This window comes from Balaenoptera physalus (genome assembly GCF_965194825.1).
Source record: "Balaenoptera physalus genome assembly, chromosome: 5".
Taxonomy (NCBI): domain Eukaryota; kingdom Metazoa; phylum Chordata; class Mammalia; order Artiodactyla; family Balaenopteridae; genus Balaenoptera; species Balaenoptera physalus.
In genome coordinates, this window is record NC_138884.1 from 78,206,475 (window position 1) to 78,230,099 (window position 23,625).

At 41.8% G+C, this 23,625-nt stretch overlaps 1 protein-coding gene across 1 annotated transcript in view; it reads right to left on the reverse strand.

Annotated features, from left to right (window-relative positions):
- The window catches only part of CWH43 (cell wall biogenesis 43 C-terminal homolog), a 152,575-nt gene that overhangs the window by 36,609 nt on the left and 92,341 nt on the right, over positions 1 to 23,625 (reverse strand). Inside the window, 4 exon segments of the mRNA XM_082462517.1 lie at positions 1,207 to 1,298; positions 4,091 to 4,205; positions 12,748 to 12,787; positions 12,963 to 13,033. Coding sequence (XP_082318643.1) covers positions 1,207 to 1,298; positions 4,091 to 4,205; positions 12,748 to 12,787; positions 12,963 to 13,033 — 318 coding nt within the window.

Consider the following 23,625-nt stretch of genomic DNA (forward strand, 5'->3'; position numbering starts at 1 on the left):
CCTGGTCTGGGAAGATCCCACATGCCACGGAGCAACTAGGCCCGTGAGCCACAACTACTGAGCCTGCGCTCCCAACAAGAGAGGCCGTGATAGTGAGAGGCCCGCACACCGCGATGAAGAGTGGCCCCCACTTGCTGCAACTAGAGAAAGCCCTCGCACAGAAACGAAGACCCAACACAGCCAAAAATAAATTAATTAATTAATTAATTTAGGAAAAAAAAAAAAGGGTATCAAAACCAGTTATGAACAATGTCCTTCCTGTAAGAGTACAAAGAAGGCTATTAAGCTAAGTAAGCTAAGAGATGCATAGCAGCTTGCCATATGGAAAAGTGGAGAAAAACACTCCAGGCAAAGGGATGGCACCAAGTTAGTTGTCTTTTCTCCTGTAGGTAGCAGGGATTTTTAAGTGGGGGGCAAGGGTGCAGCAGATTGTTAGGGAATGACATGTATGATCTGTTCAGTTTATTTTTTTTTTTTTTCAAATAATACAACAGGAAACACATAGAACCCGACTGGGAGTAGAGACTGATGTCAAGAAAATTGGTTTGAAGGTCACTGGAACTGTCAAGTTGATAAGTTATGATAGGGCCAGAAATATGGTGGAGAAGAGGAAAGGTAAAAGAGCCTTCAGTTCAAACTCGCCTGAAAATTCTTCTTTCCCCCTTTTTTACACATACACAGCCACAAAAACAAACAAACCCTTTATTTCAGTATTACATTATCCAACCAATTATAATAAGTTGCAAAAATGGGACTGGATTTAAGACATTTTAAATGACAAAACAAACACTGTCTGCCAAATGATCTTTCAAAATAGAGACACAATATAAGAAATTCCATTGTGCTACATAAAGGTTCAAAGCAGCAAAGCTTATTTTAACTTGGACGCATAAACCAAATAGTCATCCATTACCAGCATTCTCAAGAGGTTTCCTAGCAATCCAAAGTATTTCTCCCAAGTACATTTCATCTTTTCAGTTCCCTTCTAGTGTTCTGAATTCTTTGGCTTAGCTGCTGGCTATAAATAGGACATTTGGTGATTTGTTTCAACTGTGTTCCCTCCTGAAAACAGGGAGACACACACACACACACACACACACACACACACCAAATTCGAAAAGTACTCCTTTTTAATTCTTTAATCTCCTCTAAGGCACTCCTTATTTTTATGAGGCTCAGTCTTAGATGATATAAATGATTACCTACCTGCATATTCATAGAACCATTCTAAGCACCTCTTACTTGAAAAGGCTTCTTCTTCAGTCTTTATTCTAGTTGTATCATATTTTCTATACATGCTAGAAATCAAGAAAGGGGTTTTAAGTTATTTAAAGTAAAGATACTGAGTTTTTTTAAGTAGCAAATAGTTTTTATTCTTTTACCCAACCAGACATCTATTCAGTCAGTATTTCATGTATATTTAAAATATTTCACTTCTTGCATTTGGAAGCTTCAGCTTTTATAGCTATAGTTTTAAACACAGTCATACCCAGTATAAAATTAAATGGTAAGCACTTAATACAGGTTTTTCTCTGGTGAACAAATAATCAGTAAAAACTGAAGAGAACAAGTATTTAATACACTCCTTTCTACCTCTCTAGCCAGAACTAACTACAGAACACTAGTGATAACAGCAAGAAATGTGGATGGTGTTTCTTCAACCGGTGACCCTAGGACTCACTCATGTCTCTGCAACAAGTTCTCCTGACTCCAGTGCCATACGAGTCAGGCTGGGCAGAGCATGGACTAAGGAAGAACCTGGCAGTATTAGACACCTCCAAGGAACTTGTCAAGCAAATAAAAAGAAACATCAAATTATGTCCAAGTCTCCAGGAAAAAAACCTCAGGAAAATGAAGTACAGAGAACCCTTGGCTTCTGCCCCTCTCCTATCACGCCTTCGCATTGTGGAAATGACACATAAGCTGGAGAACTGAGTCAGCAAGCACAGCAGCCTCCGCCTGCCAACACTGTGACCCTCGGCAGGGACTCCTTACTTCATGATGACACGGGGCTGAGAACCAAGACAGGCCCTACTTGGGGAGGGGAGAAGCAGCAGTACTTTTAAAATAGTGATTCTGATAGAAAAATTATGAGTATTTATATATAAACTGTCTAAATAGTTATATAAACATTTGTGAATACAGTTTTTATTTACAGAGCATATAATATAAAATCATGTATAATTCTTTTTAAAAGAGCATTCATTCATGATCAAGATTTTCACCAGAATATCTGTATATACCGCTGATCAGAGATTCTGGGTTTTAATACCCAGAAAACCCCCAAAACATGGTTATAAAGTATTAAGATACTGAAACCGCAAACCACCAGTTTTGTATTTCTTCTATAAAAAGCAGCCATCCCACCTGGAAACAAAGGTGGATACTGCCCAGGGGTTCAAACAGATTTGCCTGGACATCCTATCTCAGCTGGGCCTGGACATCCTATCTCACCTCAAAGTCTGTTAACTAGTCAATATCCCGGAGACCTCTATATGACACTGTAATGACTGAATCACTTAAAAATACTCTACATAGAAAAGGACAATGGAATAACATTCAGAAAAAAGAAAAAGATACCAAATGCTATTACATGGATGAACCTCAAAAAAATTATGCTAAGTGAAAGAAGCGAGGCACAAAAAGACCATTGATGTGAACTGTTCAGCAAAGGCAAATCGTAGGGACAGAGAGTGAATTCGTGGTTTCCTGGGGCTGGGAATAGGCACAGGGATGGACTGTGAATGGGCGTCAAGCCTCCAACTGGGGTGATGGGAACCTTCTAAGACTGGTTTGCAGTGATGGCTGCACAACTCCAACAAGTCCGTAAAGATCACTGGACTGTACACTTAAAATTGTATACCTTGTGGTATGTAAATAAAGTTGTTTTTCAATAAAGACCAAGAATGAAACCCGGATAACGCTACAGCTCCCCATCCCCTAGGTGACTGATGAAATGCTATCAATGAGAGTACCTCGCACCCTTCTGCAACTCAATTACCAGTTTTTAAACTGGCTTCAGGGCTTCCCTGGTGGCGCAGTGGTTAAGAATCCGCCACGGGTTCAAGCCCTGGTCCGGGAAGATCCCACATGCCGCGGAGCAACTAAGCCCGTGTGCCACAGCTACTGAGCCTGCGCTCTAGAGCCCGTGTGCCACAGCTACTGAAGCCCGCCCGCCTACAGCCCGTACTCCGCAACAAGAGAAGCCACCGCAATGAGAAGCCCACGTACCACAACGAAGAGTAGCCCCCGCTCGCTGCAGCTAGAGAAAGCCCGCGTGCAGCAACGAAGACCAAACACAGCCAAAAATAAATAAATAAATTTATTTTTAAAAAAAAGAAAGAAGCAGAAAAATCTCATCTAATTCCCTTGATTTATCGATGTGGCAATTCAGGCCACATAAGTGAAGTGAAGTGACCTACAGAGCCAGAATGGAGGAAGATGGGAAAAGGCAGAAAAGATTAAAATCTGGGTGAAACAGTAAAGATGCCTAAAATAAGCAAGTCTAATGGACCCTGGGAGTTACCAAAATTAACAGTTCACTTGTCTGAAAGAGAAGTGGTTTCAACAGTCTTGTTTTTCATGGTTTCTAACAAATGCTCACTCTTCTGAGAAGAAATGTCAGCTCAGCTAATATTCCAGGCAGGCTTAGAGCATTTGGTGCAGGCAGCTCTCTCCAGCCACGCAGCCCAGGTCCTGGCAAAGGCAGCTACAGGATTCCTGCGGTTGTAGGCAGTGAGTGAGACCCTCTTAAAGAAGAGATACATACCAATCCTGAGGTCCTCAACAGGCACAGAGGGCAAGCTCTTAAAAGCGAAGAAAGAAACTCTACACCAGTTTTGATGGATCAATGGACTGAGATAAAACTTGAATTTCTAAGAACTCAGGTTACCTAACTTGTTTTTGTTTCATAAGCCCACACGTTAAGTAAGTATCACGAAAAATTACACTTTGAAAGTTTTCCTGGCAGAATGAAAACAATATTCCAGTTGGCATTTGTACGCTTAGAAGACGCACACTGGGCTTGGGTAGAAAGGTGCCTCTTCAACACATATGCCATCAATGTGGTTCCACTGTCTCTGTGACGTACCTATCGTGCCTACTTTTCTTGGCAGATAAATCATCTCCAGAAGCAGGTCTTCTCTTTTTCCTCGGCGGCATCACTTTACTAAAGCAGTCCGAAGAACTGCAGGACCGCAGACTTCCTACAAAACAGAGTGAAGAGCACAAAAGTAAGGGATGCCACGTCGAAACCCTTCCAAAGAATATCGGCGCTAAATGAAGAGCTTTCAAAACTTACATTGCAAAGAGTTTAGATGTTATCTGTAAACATGAAAAAATGAAAAGTGAAAAACTGGTTTTCAGTTCTTCTTTGAGAAAATGTTAGAGTCAAGAAATAAACCTAGCAATGACACAAATAAGTTAATAGTGCCCCCAAAAAACACACCAGAAATGAAGTTAAAATAACTTCAGTTTACTCTCCAAAAATACTAATATAAATCATCTAAGCTTCCGGCTTCCTTTACACATCAACGTTCCTTCAGAAGGAAGTGCACTGCTATCTCATTTCTATACTTCATTAGGCAAGGCCAGCTCGACTGGTGACCTTGGGTCTAAAATACATACAAGTACATCAGTCCCAACACTCTTAAGCTTCAAGGAGTATCTGATTTTAAAAAAAAAAACAGAATTTGGATTTTTGGGGCAAAAGCCTGACATGATCTTGAGCAAAACTTCCATAAAAATTTTTAATTTGTTTCTGCCACTTTCAGTCAGGGTTTTCGGAAGCATTAACTTTCATTTGGTAAAAGATATTAAAACGTAACAACAACATGGAACACCTATGGAAACCTTATGGTGAGCCAGGCCCTGCCCTTAACACTTACATGTATGACACCTCGCTTAACCTCACAACAAGCTTACGAAAAAAGAATAATCGTTACTGCTTATGCAGATAAGAAAACGGAGGCAGAGAGGGGTCAGGTAAGGGGCAAAACTGGAATTCAAACCCGGACAGTCTCACTTCAGACTGTCTTAAACCATTATAAATTACAAGACAATTACAACATAATTAAAATACCCATCTTGGCACAAGTACTATCAGAGATATTATGTCACTTGGTTCCCACAATAACCGTGAATGACAGGCAGGGCAGAGTTCATTATCTCTACTGACCGATGGTAAAAACTAAGGCTTAGGCATTCAAGAGACTTTCCAAGGTCTCGGAAGTGCTAAGTGGGGAAATCTGGACTGCACGCCCTCCTCCTTCCACTGGTGCCTTGGTGGGAGGGCCCAGGGCCCTCAGTGAGCCGTTGGGACAAGGCAGCACCGGGCGATAGGGTCTGAGCGCTCTGCATTCAATGGATGAGCGCCAGCTCCTCACCTAGTCATGCGGCTCAGTCAGTCAGTGACCTATTCTGGGTCTCTGGTTCATCATCTGAAGAATGAGAACATGAGATCTACCTCTCCGGAGTTTTATGAGGGAAAAATATCCATTCAACACGTGCTCACGTGGCCAAGTGTTGCGAGTAGACAGATGTTGGGATCTGAGTGCCACCAGGGAGGTGTGTGCTCAGGCTGGACCTCGACGTTGACCCAATCCTCACAACCACCCCATTCTTACGAATGAGGAAACTCAGGCAGACAGATGAAGCGGCAGCCGGAAGGCAGCAGGTGAAGTCGAGGATGGAGCCCAAGCAGCTCGGCGGCGAGGCCAAGCTCCCCACCACCACTCACTGCCGCCTCCACGCAGCCTCAGCAGCAGAGACTGAGAAGCAGGGGACCAAGGCCAGAGCCCAGGGAGTGTGGATATTCGGGGGCTGGGAAAAGAGGGTGAAGAGCTGGGCGGGGAGAAAACCTGGGCGAATGTACACTCCCGGAAGCCAAAGGAGGAGGAGTGCACAGGGCGGTGGCAACAGTCGGATGCAGAAGAGGCCGCGGAAGGACGTGAGCGGAGGGTGTGATCCCAGTGAATGTGGACCGTTCTCTCTAGAAAGCGGTTCAGAAGGCAGGGAGAGAGTTGTCAGTAGCTAACAGTCCCAACCTGGTAAGCGCAATGGTCGGGACTGGAACCTAAATCTCAGGACATACTCAGGCTTCCACCACCACGCTAAGTTCCCAGGCGATGCGCTTCAGGAACAGACCAGCCGAAAGCACCTCTTCTGCCACGAACCAGGACGACAGCGCGAACGAGGCGTGAGGCGTGCGCCCAGCGCCGGGTACTGGACCCTGCCTACGCCTTCGGCCAGAGGCAGCGCCCACCAGGCTGAAAAGACGAGGATCCTCAGCCACCCTTCCCGGGGCCCAACAACGGAGCGAGTAGGAGCTTCTTCAGAGACACAAGGCACGCCCATCTCTCTCTCCCCACAACAGCCGCAAATCAGGAAGAGTGAGAGCCAGAGAATGTGCTGCCCGCCACACACGTCCCGCTCATCCTCCCGGTGGAACGGCAGTCCTGTTTACACTGAAGCGCGCAGAAGGGTCTGAAGAGGTGCACGGAGACCCAAGCTTTTGCAGACTGCCAACGGTCAAGATTTATTCTTGTCCGTTAATGCCTCGGGGTGGGGCTTGCAGAATGAAAAAGTGGGTCCCGCTTTGCCGGAAAGCCTGCCACGCTGCTCAGAAACGAGTCTGCCTTCCACCTCGAGGCTTGCTTCTCCCGTCCTGGACGTGCACGTCTGAAGGAAAGACACCGTCTCCTGGTACTGGTCACGGTCGGGTTCTGAGCATCTGTTCCGGGGAGGAACCTCTCCCTCCCACCAGCGTTTGCCGAACACAGAGGAAATGCACTCATCTCCTCAGCGCGGGGGAAGATGAACACCATTTAAAATAATGTCTTCACCAATATTCACCAATAAAGATCAATCCACCAGCTCCTCTACTATTTGCCTCTTCATAGAAACACTGGCATAATGTCTGCTTTCACGGATTCCTTCTTGACAAGAGTATCATGTTTCTGGTAAACATACAAACATCATAAAGTAACTAACTTTTTCAACTTTTTTTTTCTTACTGTTGAAGTTCCACAAATCGCTTTTCCTGGTGTAAAACTTACTCGTATTCTAGCCCCAAAGCATCCCAAATTTGGCATTTTGTTCTTTCACTTATTCCCGTGGCGTTCGTTCAGACCTCTCTGCTCTAATCATCGGCATAAGCGAGTGACTGTTAGGGGCCACCCTTCACAAGGAAACGGCGTCTGTTCGTCCCCGGTTCCCGTTACAGCCCAGGCACCCACTGGCTCACTGAGCCTCTCGCCGCCCCCCACCTCACAGGAAGGACGAGTCCAACTCGCGCGACGCAGCACAGCTCCACAGGTAGAACCCTGGAACCCATGACGACAATGAAAAGTTCCAGGCTCTCTCAAAAGCAATTTTTTAATGCTGAGGAAAACAAGTTTACCTAAAATAATCTGCCAACATGAACCAAGTCAACAAAAATACACAAAGAGCACACAACTCACAGCTCGGTGGCCCCGAAGCTGCTCCCCCAAGGCCGCATGGCTCCAGGGATCCTACCTGAGCGACAGCAACAACTCAGGTTTTTAGGTTCAGGCACAAAAGTGCACCTTGGTTTGCAGGGTTCTGCTTTGTTCACCTGTGCAGACCCAGCAGCTAATATATCATCTCAGTACAGTAGTAATACAGTATATACAGTACTGAGAGTCCCACAGTAGACTCTCAAATATTTGTTGAATAAATGTGTTCCTAAAACAAGCGTAAATCAAATTCTGCTTAAAGATCAGTATGTTTCCAGAAATTTGAAACATCTATGAATAGATAATACACCACCATTCCAGATTTTCTTTCCCATTCGTCAGTTAAGACAAGCACTTGATTCTAAGTTTCCTGGCAGGGTGGATTTTTTTTAAACACAAATATTCTAGAATGTTTGCTTCTTAAAATAACTCTGTGATGTCTTTTTATAATAAAAACACTTAAATCTAAATGAATGTTTTACAAATTTGTATTTATTCGTATCATTAAATTTAGACTTTACTGCTTTAGAACTTATTTCACTATCTACCTTAATTAAACTTTATTTTTAGAGTAAAAAGAAAATTCAGTAAGCAAATACTATAAACAAAAATGTTATGGGATGCTTATGTTTCAAAGAAGCTTTAGCTATTTTAACCTGCTACAAGTATCTACTTAGGTATAAACAATCTGACATTACAGGTAGAGGCAAAATATTAAGGCTGACATTTTAAATTAGTAACTACAAAGCACTTTCAAATTTATCTTAACAAATCTGAGAGGTATTATTACCACCCCAATTCTACAGATAAGACAACGGGCCAGTAAGTTGAGCACCTGAAAGTTCCTATTCAATAAATACTTGACAAATTAAAGCGACTTAACCCATAAATTGATTTAAAATGATCAGAGCTGCAAGTTTTCAATATTTGCCAATCACCCAAGAAAAAACAGTGATGAAAAAGATTTTAAGGATCCATCTTAAATCTCATTAGAAACATCTGGCAGGTACTTATGAAAGAGAAAATGCCTTTTTATCATAATAATAAAGAAGTAGGAAGAGGAAGAGATGAATAATCTCAACTAGTAATCCCAAACTATGATGCAGGCTCCTTCACATTATCGTGATAGATATTCTGGTGTTCAGACTATAATATTTCTACATTGTGACAGTGACTCTGAAATCACCTCTTCCATCGTTAGAAGCTCTTTCTTGATGCTGAAGTGTTTAAATGATCCTTAGGAAGGCAATAAAAATTGTTTCTATTTTTTAACCAAAGGCTATGATTTGAGTTCAGGTTCATTTCTTTTTGGTTCAGTTTTTAAGAAGAACAAATAAATTATTCTATTAACTGACCATATTTTCAAATAAATCAGGTAGTCAATGAATATAGCTATTCTTCTTACGTTAAACAATTAGAAATACTGCCAACATTTTTAACATATCTATTCCAATATTTGGTCCCAGAAAAATCAATTTTAAAGAGCAATTTAAGTTCACCTGGATCAAACCAAAGGCCTTTTAATGCCTATGCAGCTAGCTGTTTTGATAATAATTTAACTAAGCATGTTATTCTTAATAAATGGTATCTAAGTCACTGCTCCACTGCTTTTTTTTTTTTTTTTTTTTTTAATTTAATCTTCCTGCTGTGGGCCTCAAGTAAAAAAAGGTCCCGTTCAGGATTCATTTTTTGTAAGACATATTAAATTGTGTGCCCAGTTTCTAGTCATCTCCAAAGAGGTTTATACAATTAGAGAATTTTTCTGACTTTTCCAAACTTAGCATAAATGCATGTTCCAATACAAAAATCTCACTGTCTAATTTTCATTATAATGGGTTTGTTGTATCTTATAGCCTTGACTCAATAACATTTTACATGTTCATTCTGCCATTTCAATACTTTTTATATAGCCATTTCACCTCACTTTTCACTGAATAATGTCACAAAGGTATAGTAATTTAAGTTGGTAAATAGGATGCATTTTAAGACATCTTACCAGTACCTAAATATTTTATTTCATTTTCTTGAACAGAGCATTGAACTACTTGCTTGCTTCAGTAAAACTAGTAGTGTCCAAATGCGCAATTTTTATCCTACTATTTAAGACCAAAATATTTCCTTTCCTTTCTCTCTAAACAATACTGACTTCTGACATCTATCATCCTCCTTCAGCATTTTTTTTTGGTCCTCTCTGGCTTTTTAAATTCACTCCCAGTATTTTGCGCTATTTCTCCAATTTTAACATACACTCTCTCTCTCCTTTTTTTTTTCTTTCTTCTTTTTTTGGTGGAAGACTGAAAGCACCAAAGAAAAGTGTTAAAGGAAACAGAGCAGGAAGATAACAGGCCTCTTTTGCACTTAGTTTGGCTCTTCCATATACAGTTGTTATAGAAATGACTCAGACTACTGATGGGCCAAGAAATTCAAAGAGGCACTACAGTGATTAACTTTCTCAGATTTCCAAACACTACGGATTTTATGTTACTTAATTTTTAAAGTATACTCTGTCAGGTATGGTAATCACAAGTGATGCTATAACCAGATGGGGAAATGTTAATGAAATGGACCACTCTGAGAAATTACTAATGTTAATTGACATTGACTGGCACGTACGAGGTACCAGGCACTGCACCAGCAAGTCATATACCAAACATCAGGCACATCCACTGTCCCCAAGGGCGAAAGAGGGGGCATGAGGCCAAACACACTCTCCACTTTCGTTTTCCTTAATTATAGCTTATAGTTATTAAATTGCCACATTCAGGTTAAATATTTAAATGTGAAATTGCCACGGTAACAATACTCACTTAAATCCAAAGTTCAACGTTAACTACAGAATGTACAAGACTCAGCATTTAGATGTTTTATTACCTTAGCCAAGGGAAAGACAACCTAAAGGCTTTACAAACACAAAATTCAGTTTTAAAAAATCAAAACTACACTAACTCTTAAGTTTAAAAAATCTCTGATGTCTACCAATATATTGTTCCAGAATAGTAGAGAGAAATGTGGGGTTTTTTTTAACTTTTAAAACTGGCCCTGAAAATTAGCTAAAAGTTAAACACACTTAAATGTGTATCAATAGAAACATATTATGATATATCCATGAAACAGAAAATCATGCAGTCATTGAAAACTAAAGTTTTATAAATGTGCTGCAATGAAAAGATCTCCAAGATATACTGAGTGACAAAAACAAGAGGCACATACAAAGGTATACTTGTATTTGGGGAAAAACATATATCATCATCATTTGGGAAACAAATACAAGAATATAGGGGCTTCCCTGGTGGCGCAGTGGTTGAGAATCTGCCTGCCAATGCAGGGAACACGGGTTCGAGCCCTGGTCTGGGAAGATCCCACATGCCGCGGAGCAACTAGGCCCGTGAGCCACAACTACTGAGCCTGCGCGTCTGGAGCCTGTGCTCCGCAACGAGAGAGGCCACGATAGTGAGAGGCCCGCGCACCGCGATGAAGAGTGGCCCCCACTTGCCGCAATTAGAGAAAGCCCTCGCACAGAAACGAAGACCCAACACAGCCATAAATAAATAAATAAAATAAAATTAAAAAAATTAAAACACGTATTAAAAAAAAAAAAGAATATAAGAGTTATCTCTGGAGAGTCAAGGGTGTAGTACTAGTGGGGATGGGAGCTAGGGCTCATAAAATGGGCCAGCAACCTTCGCTTCTTTACACCTTTTTGACATCTCTTTTAAAACCATGTGCACACACTGCTTCTAAAATTAAGGAGCTATAATCAATCAATCAATAAAATTATTAAGGAAACTGTTTTTGACTGCCTTGAGTTGACCTATATTTACTAAAACAGAAAGATCAGGTGAAGGGACCCTCTGTGGCCTGGCCTTCTAGAATACATTCCCCCTTCTCTCATTCCTTCCTCTGGAAGAAGGAATGTCTGATCTAACTGGTGATTGGGGCGGGGAGGAACTGAGCAGAGGGGCCCAGCCCCTTCTGAACTCCCTTTCAGATCAACCTGCCAGCAGAAGCTGATACCCTTCCACCATAAGTGGTGGGTTAGAGAGGGGCCGGGAGGTGTGCTGTGCTTAACTAGCTGTGGCAGTGATTGCGTGTAAGGCTATCTAATTAAGTTGAAATACTGAAAAGCCTCTGCATTTCTGCTGCTCTTCTAAGCTGTGTTTTCCAACACAACTGTTACTTCAATTTTCATCTTGTGCCTAATTTTCAATTGATCCTGAACCAATCTGGAGGGGAAGGGTGGGGAGAGTTCTAAATCCCAACAACCTCCAAGATACACCATTAAGTTAAAAAATTAAATGAAAAAAGAACGATGCTATACAGTATGTACAGTATGAGCTCATCAATGATAAATTTTTTTAAAAACCCACTACTATAAAAATATATGCAGGTACAAAAATGTCTGAAAGAACAAACATTAAGCGGCAAACTGGGGGAAGGCTGGGCTGGGAGACGTGAAGGAGGATTGTGGCTTTTTACTTCATTTGCTTCTGTGCTAGTCACAATTCTCTAACAAGCATGTATTCATGTATTACTGCGGTAATTTTCAAAAACTTTAAAATATATTTTAATCATTTTCGCTAGAAGTTTTCATAACTACAGATCAAGTGCAAGTTTCTGAACTTTATGATCATCACAGTTTAGAGAAGTGGTTCTCAAGGTGTGGTCTCCAGACCAGCTGCATCAGCATCATCTGGAAGCTGGTTAGAAATGCAAACTCTAGGGCCCCACCCCGAACCTAGAGAATCAAAAACTCTGGGGGTGGAGCCCAGCAATCCACTGGAACTACACCCTGCTCCCCGTGATTATAATGCCAGCTACAGTCTGAGAACCACAGGGCTAGAGAATTGTTTACAATTATCAACTTTCAGTTTTCCCATTCATAAATCCTCAGGACCTATACAACACATACACACACATGCCCCTACTGACCTATCAACTCATTTTACATCTCAAGTCAACAGATATTTATGGAATACCTTCCAAATTGCACTACTGTAGCAACTTTTTAGTATAAACTAAAACACTTCAGTAGAGAAATGATTATTTTGAAACCACTGGGGAGACTCCCCAGCCCCTTTAAAGGAACTGAAGGACTCTGTTATAAACCAGAGCCCTAGAACAGATTTCCTCCAGGGAAGGAGTTGTGAGATGGCTACCTCCATACACCCTGAAAAACAATCCTCAACCAAGTAACAACTTGCTAATGGAATGCATTATAACTTTATATTAGGAAGTTTATTTAAAATTAAGTAGTGTTAGCATTTATAGATACCTGTTTGGTGATCGTCTTGGCCAACGTCTTCTGTTAGATTCTGCAAGAAATATGTTCATCATTACCAAGAAATCACATACCATACAGCAAGCTTTAAACTTCAATAGTTTCATAAACAGCTGATATCTTAATACCCATAATCTAAATTTTATCAAATACACTTAAAACTACTACTTTAAACAGCTGGTAGTTTTGTCTTTAAAAGATTGACTTACTAGCTTATTAAGGGTGTGGTAGATCTTATGAATATTTGCCAGTGTTGAGAGATGAGAGTTCAGCTGAAAGTCTTTGAAAGAAAAAGGGGAAAATTCAGTGTCATTTACTTCTCATATTGCAAAAAGACTATTAAAAAAGAAAGCTCAGAAGTGAAGATAAACAAATATTTTGATACAACTGAATTCTATCTCCATTAATTTGATACTTATTAAATAAGATACAACATGCAACTACCAACCTATCTGCTAGAAATAAAGTCTGACAATAAAATTAAATTCCCAACCACATGTTAAAATAAAGTTCATGAAATGTTCATGTGAATTGTAAGGTAAAATAAAAATACTTCAGTAGTTATAATAGCCTATCAGCAATAAACTTGAGCTTAAAAGAAAAATATCAATAATGCTAGCAAATTAAACAAGTCACACAAATAGAAGACAGATCTCAAACGAAACTTGTTCACTTTCTCTTTCTCTTCCCCAGAATTACTAGCACAGTATCAAGCTCCTGGCAAGAAAATAATAGGAAAGCATCTCAACCATTCGGCATTTCTTACAATATACTTATTTTGTTGGCTCTTATATAACATAGAGCAGAAACGGAATCTAAACCCCTCCCCTTCCTAATTTAACAAACACGGACAGATCAAAGGACTATCCTGCAAGCTCCCAGTCTGAAAGGCCAGGGCTCTGGGATGTAGCCTATAGTTACCTGCATGGCAACAGTAAAATGTGCCACAGAACCAGAAACACAGAGGCAGAACTCACACTCACAGAGAAACATGGCCAAATCAAAGACTGTCTCCACATGCCATCTCTAATAATTGCACAATGAATCATACACACAAGACGAATTAAGTTGCTCCATCATACAATCCTGCACAACATAAAACTTTAAGTTAAACTGTTAGGCTTTTGAATCTCCAGTTTCAAATGTTTTTTATAAAGTTAAGTATGCTTGCCTACATATTAGGCTATGCGAATATGGGTTAAAAGTCTATGAATAATTTCATATTTGAACAAGCAATAAGAAGTATTTTCATAAAATATCAAGATTTACAGTAGTTCCTTTTCTTTACTATCATAAAGACTAGTAAAGGTTAGTCTGAAAATAACCTTGAAAAGATACTGTAACTTTCCAAGTTATGCCATTCGGATAAAAAAGAAAAAATCTCCCTTCACTGGAATTTTTATGTGGGACACATATCAGATGCAAAGCGCAGACACTACAACACAAATTGTCTCTGCTGGGGCTGGACTCTCTGGGCTGCTGCTCCGAATCTGGAAAGCAAGCTGACTTGCCAGCATTTAGAAAGCTTCACTTTCTTTTCTAAATTGAGCCAAGAATCCAGGTCTAGGCTGGCCTGGAGGACAGAGGGGCCAGCAGGCAGCGGAGACCCTGACATGCACACATGCATGCCACAGGCACAGCCACCGAGAATGGTCCAAAGAATCAGAGTTCTTGGCTGAGCAGCAACCAGAGCAGGGCCTCAAATACAGACATGTGTTAACTATTTTGCATTATTAATTATTTGGCATCTGAATGGTTTAGCCATATTTAAGGTAAATGATGACATAATGTGCACAGACCTTGATTTTCCATCTTAATTAGTGCGATTGCACAGAAAAGGATTAAAAACCATTTGGGGTATCCGAGTGTGTATACGTGTGTGTATTTATTTACTTAGGCTTCTACTTCATAAAGCTGGGTAGGGGCTCTAAAACTAGAAGCAAAAGCCTCGTCCTGACCCGCAAAGGCTTTGGGGAGCTTAATCTTCCACTGCCCCCCTCTCCTGGCACCTATGACCAAGCCATAAACCCCCTTTTTGTACTCTCTCAATTTAAAATTTGGAAGACAAATGATATACTACATTAACATCTTGAAATATTAATTAAGCTCCTGGGCCCCCCAAAAAAACAAAACCAGAAAACTTAAGGGTCTAGATTCTCTCTCACTGAGGCCACACAGAAGGGGTTTGCCAAAGATCATTGCAGCAATGAGGTCTCCAGAACTCATGCCATACCACCCTGATGTGAATTCAACTGTCAAGATTCACACAGGAGAATCTAAACAAAATAAAACTGCTAAATCCTTCTATACACATACACGTACACACACACACACACACACACACACACACACACACACACACACACACACACGGTTTCTGCCAAAATACCACTCACTGAGCTTTACAACCTGACTCTGGAGTCTAACAGTCAGTTTGAATCTCAGGCCTACCAGTTATTTAACCTAAGTTTCAACCTAAATTTCAGTTGTGAAGTGAGATCACAATGCCTAGATGTGGCAGACAGCCAATGTAATGCCTGGATCACAGTGAGTGCCGAATAAAAGATATCAATTATCACTCTATTTGATTATACCATTTTCCACACCACACAGCTAGCTATCTACAATGGTTTCTACTTTCTGTAGGTCCAAGTCAAGCCCCACATCAAAGATCTCAAAGTTGGAGCTCCCTCTGTGACTGAGGCATGTGGCCTGATACATCTCTACTGTGTGTGATGGCATTTCTATCTATATTCATATACCACCAACTGACGTTCATAATGATGGTGGAAGATCATCTCAACAGTGGGAAAAAATACACAAAAGCATTTAACATCAGGTTCTATACATGAAGTTTCACTTTACAGACAACACAAGCAACAAGGTTCATTTCACAAGTCACATAATACATGTCAGCAATTCTCTATTTCCATATCCAGCATCTACTACTAACCACCTCATCATCGCTTCACCAAAAAAAAAGGGGAAATGAAAAGGAACAGCAGCACGAACAGAATAGTTCTTCTTTAGTTTCACCAAGGTAAGAAGCTGGGGAGTAGACACAAATTCAGGACAAAAAGACCAAAATGGCATTAAAAGATAAATCCACAAAGGTTAACACATATTGAATTTACGGTTCATCTGTTCAGTGCTCAGGGCAAGTAACAGACCTTGAAATCTAAAATAGATTTCACATCCTTAAGGAATAGATGTTAAGGATAAAGATCAAATGCTTTACAGAGAACATATTTAGGAAAGTACTAACTCATTCATAAAATCTTCTTCTGCTCATATTTTAATTCCAAAGTATAAATGCTTGGTTAAGTCAACTTGAGTCCATGATCAAAAGGCCCTCCACAGTAAAGTAGTCACTGGGTTTGACTCTCCTGCGTGACATGCGAACCCTACATTCTATATTAAAAGCGACAAATGGCTCTGCAGAAAGGCACAGCCTGCTTCATAAATGGTCTGCCTAAATTATCTTCTGGGCATTCTTAAAAATGATCAACAAATGCTGACTGGGCATAAAGTTTTCTGGGGTTTTTTTTGGTTTGTTTGTTTGGTTTTTTTTATAATTACTATTTGCTGTGACCTACATAATAGAAGAAAGTGAACGCCAATGAGAGTCAAAATTCACTTCCCCCAAACTACTCTCAGTATAGAATCCCACAATATAGGCAGAGACATAAATATTAGGAATAAAACAATTATTGGTAAGTTCAGACAATGACCATCAACCAAAAGAATCAAATTTCAGAATTAACAGTCCTAACAGGAGTTTACTTCCGTAAGAGGGTCAGAAACAATTTAAATACATAAAAATCCAAACCTTTCTTTTATGACATAGTCATTTGTTAAATATAGCTGGGAGGTGATCTTAATTATAACAGCAATGAAAAGCAATAATACATGTAGGAATAAACTTAAACATGCAACAACCAAATGAAGAAACAATGAAAGCTTCCTGAAAGACAAAAATGCAGAGATATTATATTCCTGGAATGGAAAGACCCAGTATTGTAAGGCGATCACTTCGCCCTTTACTAACGTACAAATTAAATGCAGTCAAATTCCTATTCTCCCTGCCTCCCACTTCCCCACCCCAAAAAAGAGGTGGGGGAAAAGGAAGGGAGTCAGGCAAGCTTGGCAGATTGATTCTAAAGTTCATCTGAAAAGAACAAACGTGCTTGACTTGCCAAGAAATTGTTGAAAAAGAAGAATGAGGAAGAACTTGCCCTATCAGACAATACATAATATAAAGCAGAGGTTGGTAAATTCTCTGCAGAGGGCCAGATCTTAAATATTTTAGGCTTTGTGGGCCATCCGACCTCTGTTACAACTACCCTGCCATTGTAGCTCAAAAGCAGCCATAAACAATACACAAGCAAATGAGTGTGGCTGTGTTCCAATAAAACTTTATTTATAAAAACTTGGTGGTGGGCCTGACTGGGGCCATGGGCTGTAGTGTGCCAATGCCTGGTCTAGAGGTAATTATAACAGTAATTATAATACAAATCAATGGAAGAGAGCTAATAAACGTATGTCTGTATATATGCCTGCAAGCATGTCTGTATGTTTTTAAGTATGTATAAACACATATAATTAATATGATTAACTGGCATTTCAAATCAATGAAATACTCTGGTTTCTCTTCAGATCGAATAAATCTTTTGCCTTTTTTCAAATCAATGGGCAAGAGATAATTATTTAGCAAACAGAGGGGCAACCAACTACCATGTGGAACAAATTAAAATTAATTTCAACCCCACCCAAAGCATGGAAGGGGAAGGCATCCAAAGCAAAAGAAAAGTCCATATCATGGACTCAGGGCTCTTTCTGCACATTCAGCCTCTACCCATGTACCCAATCTCATCTCTTACTCATCTTCCCCTTGCTCACTCTTCTCAGTTGCAGTGAGCTTCCTGCTATTCTGTGAACACTCCAAGCATGCTCCTACCTCAGGGCCTTTGCACGTGCTATTCTTGTTGCGTTGAGCACTCTTTCCTCTAATAATAACATGGCTTGCTCTCACACTTAATCAGGTTGCCACTGAAATATCACCTTCTTACAGAACCTTGCCAGACCCAACAAACAGGACCCCTTCTTCACTATCACTTTACCATGCTTTACTTCTCTTTATGGCATTAGTACCTCCTGATATATGTCATATTTGTGTGTCATCTTCCTCTCGCATTAGAATGTAAGCTTCACAAAGGCCAGAACTTGCTTGCTCTTGTCCACTGCTGTATCCCTCGTACCTAAAGCAATACCTGGGAAACATCAGGTGCTCAATAAATACTCAAGGAATAAATGAATGCAGGTACAAATGCATCAAGACTTAAATTCAATATGTTCAGGGTATTTCAGTGCATTCACACCATTAGATCTTCATAAGTGAGAAGCAGCACGGTATCAGGAGACTCAAAAGGCACGCAAGGTCAGAAAAAGGCAGCTCTGAATCCTGCTTAAGAGTTTAATCTCCTAAGGACTTGTATTTCCAATTGGACCATCAGAGGGTATGCAAATGTAACAGATAAACAGGGCACATTCAAGCAGCATCAGTCCTACTCAAAGGTAATTCATGTACAACTGTTTCACATGAAAACAAAAAAATGACTATGGCACAAAATTTGAAAGAAATTTCACCAGACCAAGTTACGCTCCCAGAATCCAGAGGGTACTTAATTCTGCCATAGCAGAACGCTGGTGGAGAAGTCTGAGAAGCACTGCTGTGAGCCTGGGTGCCATGAAAGTGTTTTAATCAGTTTTTTAGATAGACTTCCCTACGGCGAGTGTGTGGCCTGGATTTAGAGCGGCCTTTCATGAAGACTACTGGAAGTGACTGAGGTGGGAAATGATTAGGGTCTTAAGGTAGACTGTGGCAGCAAAAGTGGAGGGAAGACATCCTGAGTACAACGGGATTGCAGGACATCCACGTTCAACTCACACAAATTCAACTCAATTGCTTGGCAAAATGAAGAGGGAGAGAGAAGAAAAGTCAATTGTCCCGGTAACTGCCCTCGAGGTCTCTACTTAATGAGTGGGAGCTGGGCAACAGGAATCTGACAGTCACTGGGTCGGCTCAGTTTCCACGTGGATCTCACAACCTTGTATGAGTCAAGTATTTAAAGAAATGTATTCTTCATAAAACACAGTCCCTAAACATAAGCCAGCTGCTGCAACTGGTGCTCAGCTGAAGAGCCAGCGACCTGTCCTAACGCCAGAGGAAAGAACTGCTGTGCTGGAGACAACCTCTGATGAGGGGCACCTTCTGAAAGTATTTCCAGTGATATTTTTAACACAGGTGATTTTCACCTTACATATGGACTTTAGAACTAACCTCTACACCAAATGTGATTGTACTGGGAGGAAAACCAACAAGATTGCTTTCAGGTGCTGAGAGGGAAGCTCAACATTTCATGTCTTTTTGTCCAAGTCTCAAAAATTCTCCTTGAGCTATGAAAATTAGCCCAAGCAGGGTCAGGTAACTAGTTGTGGCCAAGCTGGGGATAATTCACATCTTCTAATTCCCAATCCAAAGGTCCTTTCTCCAGTCTAGCTTATTTCTGATGGGAGCAAGTGTCCATGTATCTTCACACTCCATCAGGGGTAAAAAGCAGCAGCATTTCCCACCCGAGGTTGTTAATAAGCAAGCACACAAAATTAGAGAACTTTAATATTAAATAAAAAGATACTAAAACTGGTAAAATCTAAAACAACCTACCAACTTCTTTTTTTCTTTGTTGGAGAAAAGATAGTGCAGAAAAGGTACATAACGCCTATATTATTTCTATTAACTACACCTCTTTCCTCTTGTCACTAAAGATTCATGAAAGTATTTTATTATGAGCTAAACTCCAGGTGGCCAATCAGTGAGCAATGCTCTCAGGTATAAAAATTTTTAATAAGAACTATGCACAGATATGTACTAATAAATGCATTCTGATGACAATGAAAATGAAGAACTAAATCAGTAATGGCTTTTGGGGTGCGGGTGGGGGACTGAGGGACTGCTGAGTTTGGGCTTTACGATGGCGAGACTGAAGCACGTTTAAAATGCTGAGATTCGACTTGCTTAGTACCCTGGAAGGTTACAGAAGCCAGAGTGTAAAGAGGGGGTCAGCTTACAAGTCAGGGAGGATCTATACCTGAGCTCAAGCATACAGAGTATAAGTCATTTTAAAAGACAAGTACAAAATGCAGTTTTAAGTAAAAGGTCATTAGAAATGAGTTTTATCTCAAAATAACTTGACAGACAAAATCTACCATAAAATGAAGTCTACTTTTGACGCTATAAAAAGTAGTATTGGGGGCTTCCCTGGTGGCGCAGTGGTTGAGAATCTGCCTGCCAATGCAGGGGGCACGGGTTCGAGCCCTGGTCTGGGAAGATCCCACATGCCGCGGAGCAACTAGGCCCGTGAGCCACAACTACTGAGCCTGCGCGTCTGGAGCCTGTGCTCCGCAACAAGAGAGGCCGCGATAGTGACAGGCCCGCGCACCGCGATGAAGAGTGGCCCCCACTCGCCGCAACTAGAGAAAGCCCTCGCACAGAAACGAAGACCCAACGCAGCCATAAATAAATAAATAATAAAAATAAAATAAAAAGTAGTATTTTCAACTGGGATTACAGACACCAATTTACACTTCTGCACACCAACTGATCGTCATTTAGCTATGTGGGATGGCACAAGTACACGTCTCATTCGTTAAAACAAACATATTCACATTTGAGGCCAAATTATTAAAACACAAAGATCCGAAACGAGTGTTCCACAACTGGGAAAAAACCAAAAGCCAGGTCGCGGGTCAGCTTCACACCACACACCTGTCTAACTTGTCAGAAGTAGGAATTCTTGGTCTATAAAATGGATGGTAACAGTGCCTGCCTCCTAAGGACGCTGTGAGGATACAACTAACTCGTGCTGCGAGGGGCCCGGCACGGTGCCCGGCACACGCTCCGCGCCACTCCGCTTCACTTGCGCGGCGAGCGGGGTGGCCTGTGCTCCCCGCCCAGGGCAGGGCCCGAGGGGGGCAGCCGCAGCTTTGGAGTCCTCTGCCCCCAGCCCAAACCAAACCCCAAGCACACAGGAAGCGCCTGAGCATTCATCCAGCCGCTGCACATCAGAGTCACCTGGGCAGTGCGAATAACTGCCAGGGCCCGGGCCCCAATCCAGACCAACTAAATAAAAAGAGGAGTGGGGTTGTCAAAGGCTTCTCAAGCAGTCCAGGTGACTCTACAGTGCAACCGGAGAGGAGCGTTCCGTCCCCACCCTCGCCTCGATCCCCAGCCCCAGCCTGCCGCAGCCAATCCATATCCACATCACAATCTCAGCACGGGCCAGAGGGCAGTTCAACTCATTCACTGCAAGCCCTGCAGCATGAAGAAAAGATCAAGATCCAGGCTTTTCAAGGTCGAAAAGCTAGGTGAAAACTAAATGAAGCAAAGTAGCAGTGAGGAAGGTGTTAACATCATTCTCCTCATCTATAAATATTTGCTATTTATAAGGCACAGGGCCAAAAAGGTGAGCATGGAAAGGGGAAAACTGACAAGGAATGGGAGCAGGTCATCACAGGTGACTCGGCGCTTTCACTGAACACAAGATCTGACGTTAAAACCATCCAAGCACACCACTGCAGCTGGCTTTTTCCTCCTAACTCTCACAGGACCTGTAGAAGCGGCTGGGAAAGAAGCCACCCGCCCAAGACAGGCGGCATGCCACCTAGCACCCGTCATCCACTGCGCAGCCTGTGCCTGCTGGTGGTGCCATCTCAACGGAGTCGGCCACTTCAGGACAGCCGGCCTGGCAGCTCTCCCACTGTGACAAGGTACACAGGGCCCTAGATTCACTCCCTTCACCCCACCCTACCCACAGAGGAACACAGATCCGTCCACTCCATCGCTCAGAGTAAAAATCACCCTCTCATCTCACTAATGTCAGGAGAGGCCAGATTTAGGGTAAAGAGTGCAGCTCTGGCCTCGGAAAGCCCTGGGTTAGAGCCCCTGCTCTGCGGCGCCCTAGCTGAGGGCCCTGCCTATAACCCAACCTCACTAGACCACAGCAGCAGGCCCCTCACGGGGGCTTGTGAGGGCCCCTGAGACGGTGCACGCCAAGCACTCAGCCCAGCGGTGGCCCATACTGTGCACTAATGAAGGTTTATTATTTTAATCCCTATTATTATTCAACATAGAAGAGACTAAGACAGACTGAGCCCAGGAGATCAAAAAGTAAAGACGGGGCAGAAGGGATGACAAGAGGACAGGTCTTTAAAACTCTCACTTCAATAGCCAGTTTCCTGGGCTTGAATGTACAACACTCCTTCTCAGCTTCCTGTTTAATTAAGAACAAGTAATCTGTGGTCTAATAATTTTGGGAATGGAATCTGTAGAAAGAGATCTTAAAGGGGAAAAAGACTTAAACTCACCCTCAACTACAGGAAAAGGAAAGAGAATCATTTCAAAGATGTTACGCAAAAACTACCTTAGTAGCTCTACTGAAAGGTAAGCTTTCTGGCTTTTCTGCAATGTTGTTAGGTATCTCCTATATATAAAAATTATGTGTTTAAAAAGTACTTAATACAAATGTCTGTTTAAAATAAAATCTAAGACTAAAAATGACTATTTCATTAGTGAGTAAAGAAAAAGTATGGAAATACTCTTCTTTGCCACAATCCGTTGCCCAGCGAGAATCCGTTTTTAAATGCCCACTGTCATTGTGAGATGGCAGAAATGAGGGGAAGAAGAGCAGTGGGAAAGGAGGAATTCATCCTAGACCTTATCCTGTTGGGACCCATTCCAAGAAGAAAAGAACCAATTGCAAAACAAAGATAACAGTGACAAAATATGGAATTCCAATATACCTGCCAGGTTACCATAAGGATTAAATGAAAAGCACAGATAAAACAGTGAGTATTATTTCACAGGCAGTGGTGGGAACCTAAACCCTGGAGTCAGAATGCCTGACTTAGAATCTCAGTTCACCACCTATCAGCTGTGTGACCTAGAGAAGGTTAGTTAACCTTTCTGTACCTCAGCTTCCTCATCTGTAAAATGGGGATGATAACAGTACCTACATAACCTACTTCAGAGCGCTGTGGCAAGGATTACATGAGTTAAGGCAGGCACGGCAGCTGGAGCAGCCCAAGAATGATCACTGTGTATAAACATGTGTCAGTCCCTCCCCTCCCCATCCCACTTTGTTCCTCTTCTCTCCCCACGCCCCACCTCCTCTAACTTCTCTCTTTCCCCTCACCTCCTTTCCACTCATAAACCCTCCCTGGTGCCTCTTTTCAGCCCTTCCCACGTGGCTCCTGCCCATCCCTCCACCTCGCCCCCCTTCGCTATGGTCTATCCAACGCCCATGCTATTGCCAGGCTGTTCCCTCTGCTTGGAAAGCACCCTCCCACCTCATCCCTCAGGCACACACCCATCTTTTTCTTCACGTAATAAAACTTCAAAAGTTAAACCCACATGACAATAGCTAACCCTTCCCTGAAGTCTAATTTTAATGACTCCCTATTTGTTCCCAAAGCACCCTGGGCATCCAAATAACCTTGCCCTGTCCCATACTTCAACTGTCCAGGACCTCTCTGCATCCACCACTAAGCTTGCTGGAAGGAAGCTCCTGAAACACGAGGACCAGGCTCAGTCACGTTGTTACAGCAGCACCCAGCAGCAAGAAAAAAGGTTTGGAGAGTGACTAAGTGAGGGAATGCTTCACTTGCTTCTTTTCTTTCTTATAACCTGTTTTCCTCCCAAGGGTCTCCTTTTAAAGCCTAATGAAGAAATTGTCATTACACAGTAATCATTAGAAAAGTGCCAAGCGTTTCTCTAAATACTTTGTGTTTTATCTAATTTAATCCTCAGGATCACTT